Genomic DNA, 6000 nt, shown 5'->3' with positions numbered 1-6000 from the left:
GGATTAATAACATAAGCTTAAATATACAATAGGTATTAAATTACTGTATATTTAGTGGCAGTGTGTTTGGAATGGGAAGGTAATTCACAAAATGTCTGAGGCGATAAATCAAGAACTGTTTGATCTCAACAGTGAACTGAATGAAGCAGGATATCACTCTACAGATATCAAACAGAAGGGCCAAAAGTGGAATATAAATCAGATAAAAGCTTGCTTTATTAAAATACAAGGACACAAATAAGGGTTTGTACAATGAAAATAATTTTAATTGCCCTAAATAGTAATGAGCTGTATACAGATGGATCCGAAGGAATGCACACACAGCCTAAAAGGCAATGCCCAAAGGGGAAACTGTTCAGAATGAGCTGGCAACAATTCCGAGAACTCTGTGTGTGTTTTAATAGTATAATTAACACATGATGAAAGCTTTATAGCATAATTATTTTATGGTGAAATAAAGATTTTTTTTTGTGAAGTTTTAATTTTCATCAGCTTTGTAGAACTCGTAGCCAGAATCTAACTTAATGATTGTTTTATTAACTATGGATAATAATGGAATAATTATAGGATATAGGAAATTAAGGCATATAAAACTAAATTAAATAGACTGCAATTATCCTAAGTCTTTCACTGCTAATGTGTCAGCTAACATAATTGATCAAATTATAAATTAAATTCCAAAATGTACAGAGCACTGAAATATTAGCAAAATATTCATGAAGAATTTCAACTTTTAAAAACTAAAATATCAGAAACAAATTAAGAATTTCTATCAATTATGCTGACACAACAGTTTCATCAGATCATTTGAAAAGTTAATAAAATGCATTAAAAACAAAAGTATGATAAACAAATCTCTTCCTTCCCTTAAATTAAGGTTTTGATGCCCTCTGGTGTACAGATGTAGCTTAAAATATCTTCTCATGGGTAATTCTGGTGTAATGATGATGTCTTTTTTCAGATAGCCCCTCCAATTAAATTTCTAACTTGGTTTAATGTAACAATGTTTAGACCCTATGTAATCCTAAATCTAATCACAAATATTGGTATTTATTACTAATATACACTAACGCATTCATTACCATATAATATATACACACTATAACATTCCCCAACATCTTTCTGTCATCCACCGTTAGGTCACTGCTGACCCAAAATGCAAGAACCCTTAAATCTCACTGTATTATAAAACACAAAACACTTCAGACTGTGTTCCAAGGTTAACAGTGATGTATTACTTTAGCTTAATTCTTCCGATTTGTGATGATATTTCTACCCATTGAAGCTTAAGTGCCTTGAAACACACTGGAGACGGCGTGTATTTTATATTAAACATTTGATGTTATCACAAAAACAATGAAAAAGTAACTAATATGTTTAGTGAATGTATGCATTTCTAACAATACACTTAGCTAATATATAGAAAATTATATGAAGTCTAAATCTATCACATGCAGCTTTAGGGAGTTCTGCCATTCGCTGAAAGTACCCTAATCAACTAACTGGAAATATGATCAGAATAATATTCGTAGGCATGGCCTGAGTGCCGACAGATGCAAGAGGGACAGTCAGAGCTGTCTACAGTATGTGATTTCACCAAGTAGTAAAGCATGTTGCCAGCTTCCTGGAATGAGAGGGGGGGGCGGATTGGTATCACTTTGCCTTCCCTGCCGGATAGATAACAACGGGATCTGTTTGCACGGCAGCATCTGCTGTTTTTTTTCCTCCCTGTAAAGCAGAAGGAGAAAGATGGAGACAATTACAGCAGCAGTTTCTACAATCTACATATGATTTTAGCACTTTAACATTGGCGAGCTGGGTATGTCAAGGACTCTGTATTTTACATTTCCTTTCTTTTAATTTTCTCCCCTCCCTGCTGAAAGAAGACTCCTTTACTGGGTACAGTTCCAAAGATATAGGTCACTATCCATTACATTGACCAGGTGAGCGTTATTCATGTATGTGCTTTGACAGTGTATGCTGGTGGGCTGTTTAACTGTAGAGTACATCATGGTCGAGGTTAATTCTGTCCTCCCACACCATTCAAACATGCACGTTTCCAATAGTGAGCTCTGGTTGGCAATTGTGAATGGGAACCTTGATTGCTTTTCCCTACCCTAACCCAGGGATGCTGTTGTCAATGGTAACGTCTCTACCACAGCTAACTCAGCACAGATTTCCTTTTAATTTATTTTCCTCTCTCTGTTGTAGGACTAACAGTGATATAGTTGATTCAATAAAACCACAGATTAAACAGAAACTACCCACACCATTCAACCATGGTTAGTGGATTGTGGAAAAAATGTAGAACAGTTAGTTCTTTTCAAAGAAAAACAATATTGTTCCAGGAGAAAATTTATTGTGAATATCTTTAGATGTCTGCCAAACAAACAATTACTGTGGTATGTCACACAAGTGGACATTATTTTTACGTGAGCTATTACAATGAATCATAGCAGACCATTCAACTATGAAGGTCATCACAGTCCTGCCATCCTGACATCTGCACATGGGCTCTTTAAGCAGGTGGCTGTGAAATAGCAATCAGCAACAAAAATAGTGTCTGATAATCCCCTTCCTAACCCAGGGTCCCAAGACCAATGGTAGTATCCCTAGTGCTACCCCTGCTGAGATAACGAGCCCACACAGTGTGGAGATTAAAGCTTCAAAATAGTGAAGTACAAAAGGAACCTCCATAACAGAACACTAAAAATATGTAACAAAGAAACCAGAACAAGACCATGTGGATTGATGATAATAATAGTGATAAGATCCAATAATTCTGTTCAGACATCACGATCATTACTTCCCTTAATGTTCTCATTACAGACTTTGCAAATGAGTACCTCAGGGTTGATAATGAATAGTGACTATGATGTCTTTCAAAGTTATATTACTGCTTTATTTTAAGCATCATAATTATAGTTAACTCGCATGAAAAGTAAACAAGTGATGCTAGTAGCAAGTATGTATTCTTATTGTACTCAGATATCTACTTTTTAAAATTAAAAATGTACTTTCAAAACATGTACGTCTTAACCATAAACTATGTTATACAAAACTGTCCATTAACTTCAGTTTTTCTGATTATTAATCAAATAATCTAAACCACTAATTAGAACATCCTTCTTGACTGTGAAGTCTGAACCTAAATGTAATCCCTGAAGAAGATCCTCTCCTTCACTAGATGATATTTCAGTTCTCCTCTCATTAAGCCCCCACCTTCTGTTATAGCTGGTGAATTTTTCCAGACTTTAGATGCATGTCCATTGGGGATTACTGCATACAATCTGAACACAAGACCAGCTGTGCTCACTGATCCAAGCCGAGGGTTAATCAGCGTTCGTGTTGAGGTAGATTTATCTAAACGTTGGGGTATTGTGGCACTATGATAACCGATAATTTGACAGTATTATTTCTATCTAACTAGGGATCACTATTGGCTAGATATAGATACAATGCACAACAGTGACACTTTTGGCAGTAGCTATAAACTCAGTTATAATCTGATTATTAATCAAATAATGTAAACCACATCTAAGAAGTGGTCTGCTGTGAAAGGCAGCCAGTGTATCCCTGGTGGCCACACTAGTGTGACAGTTCACTGATTGACTCTACTGCAGTGTCATGTGACTATGTATACATTACATTTAATCTCCGATGCAACTTTGCACATGTTAAGTTCCTAGTCGCAGCCGGAACTATCTTGGAAGGCATGTTGCCTGAGGTGGGGGATGGGCGGGTTGACAGATATATTTAAAAAGAAAACTGAAGGGTTAATCCATAGCACTCCTCTGTGCTGACTTGGAGTGGCAATGGCATAGGGTTGGAAACATGCTGTGCACACACAAAGGGTGGTAGAAGTTTGGAACTCTGTTCCACAAACGGCAATTGATGCTAGATCAATTGTTGGTTTTAAAATGGAGACTGATAGTTTTTTGTCAACTAAAGGTATTGAGGGATATGGGCCAGGGACGGGTATATGGAGTTAGGTCGCAGATCAGCCATGATCTCATTGAATGGTGGAACAGGTTCGAGGGGCTTAATGACCTACTCTTGTTCTTATGTTCTTATCTTCCTAATTTCTCAGTGTAGAGACAAGTACCTATAGTGGGGGAACTGAGACGAGCAAAAGGAAAATAACTAAAAGCATGAGTCAAAGAGAAAACATGCCTGTTTTTCCAATTACAGCAGCAAAGTAAACTGTTTGTTTATAAGTCTGTCTTTACTCGTGATTGCTAGTTGAATTTACCAATTATATACACATGAGCTTTTACTTCCATATATTCCTTCATGTAGGAGATTACAATTTTCGTGAAAATTTGCTGGTGCTACATATTCCTTCATCAAGCCAGCTGGGTAAACTATACAAAGGCAAAAGTAGCAAGATAGGAAGGATAAAGCAGCAAATTATAGGGAGCAAACCTGTCATTATGGTTTAACAAAACTCTCAAACTCCATTAAAAAAATCAAATGCTAGCAATTTATAATTAATTTTGTTTCTAAATACTCAAGTTGGAAAGACTTCAGAAATATATTTGATCTGAGCTTCTTTAACATACCAATTGTTTTAAGAACCCCCCAAATGATTGCTTCTTTTCGAGTCTCTTCTCAGGAGTTTCTTTGGTTTTGAGGTTATTGCCATTCGGTATTGGCACTGAAATGGTGTTTGGTTGCTGAGTGGGAGGAAGCGCTTCCAGAGATTTTGTTCTCTGAGATTCTTCTTGATTGCCTTTGCCTTTCTTTACCAGTTGCACTGAATTTTCTCGAGTCTCAGGTCCTTTTTTCCCAGTGTCATCTGTCAAGCCTGATTCCTGAAAAAGATGAAGTAATGTAGTCAGAATCTAAAAATACTGAAATGAAAATGTCTTGCTATAAACTGATTCGCATTAGTTTTTTCAGTTTCTGTAAAAATAAACTTGCCTTATTTAACAGGAGTTTAAATGTTTAAATTATTGAGAAAAATTAAATTATTGAGAAAAATGTCTTTCTGTCCTTTAAAAATCTTATGCTGATAGAAGCAGGCCCAACTCTCTGCCCGTGGAGGTTTCTTGACAGGTCGCAAGTTCCGGGTTTAGGCCCTTCGCATGGCTAAACCCGCAACTTGTAGGGCCCCTACGGCCGCGTACGCACCTCAGGGCCAATATGTTGTACATTGCAGATGTAATATCAGTAATAGTAAAGAGGCAAATATGTGGCTGGAGAGATGGTGTAGAAAGAAAAGGTTCTGATTTCTGGAACATTGGGAGCAATTCTGGTACAGGAGCAGCTTGTACAACATGGATGGACTTCACCTGAATAGGGTTGGGACTAATGTCCTTGCTGGGAGAGTAACTAGGAATTTAACCTAATATAGCAGGTTGGAGGAAAACAAGGAAGCAAAAAGGAAATTAAAACGGATAGGGTGTTGGAAAGATTAGCAAGAGAAACAGTAAAGTAATAAAAAAAAAATCAGAAAATGGAGGGATTAAAACGAGTAAGATTGCGAAACAGACAGGGCTGGTTGGAGTTTTTTGTGCAGAAATGCATAAACTAATCTGAATAAAATTGGTGAGCGAGAGACACAATGTGTGATTGGGGTATGATGTAATGGTATGAACCGAGACGTAGGCTAGGGCATGAGTGGGAGCTAAACACTGCTAGTTACAAAATATTCAGGAGGGTTCGAGTAGAATAAAAATGAGAAGGCCGGCAGAATTATTCTAACGTAAAAACTGAATTTACTTGGCTAGAACTTAGGAATAAGGAGGGAAGAGTTATTTTATGGGGAGCTTATTGGAGACTGCTAAACAGTCCTTGGAAGCAGGATCCATAACACATTTTAAAATGGAAGTGCCATCCATATTTTACCACATTTAAAAACATTTGCATATTTGATTTCACATATTGGAAATAGGGGTTGAAGAAGAATGGCCTCTTAGGAAGGGATGGGATTAGTAAACAAATTAACGTTCAACAAAACAATATAAACAATTAAGCAACAGACAGTAACAATACGTG

The 6000-nt window shown here is 36.8% G+C and overlaps 1 protein-coding gene across 3 annotated transcripts in view; it reads right to left on the bottom strand.

Moving 5' to 3' along the window:
• Positions 1 to 243: 243 nt before the first annotated feature.
• The window catches only part of bcas1 (brain enriched myelin associated protein 1), a 187070-nt gene continuing 181313 nt past the window's right edge, over positions 244 to 6000 (bottom strand). For all 3 annotated transcript variants that reach the window (XM_070896043.1, XM_070896042.1, XM_070896044.1), the window contains 2 exons: positions 4563 to 4814; positions 244 to 1728 (listed from right to left, as the gene is read on the bottom strand). In XM_070896043.1, coding sequence (XP_070752144.1) covers positions 1654 to 1728; positions 4563 to 4814 — 327 coding nt within the window. In that variant the 3' untranslated portion in view covers positions 244 to 1653. The remainder of the gene's footprint in view (positions 1729 to 4562; positions 4815 to 6000) is intronic.

Source organism: Pristiophorus japonicus, chromosome 12 (assembly GCF_044704955.1).
Source record: "Pristiophorus japonicus isolate sPriJap1 chromosome 12, sPriJap1.hap1, whole genome shotgun sequence".
Taxonomy (NCBI): domain Eukaryota; kingdom Metazoa; phylum Chordata; class Chondrichthyes; family Pristiophoridae; genus Pristiophorus; species Pristiophorus japonicus.
Note: the sequence above shows the minus strand (reverse complement) of the source record. Positions and strands in the feature narration are given on the sequence as shown.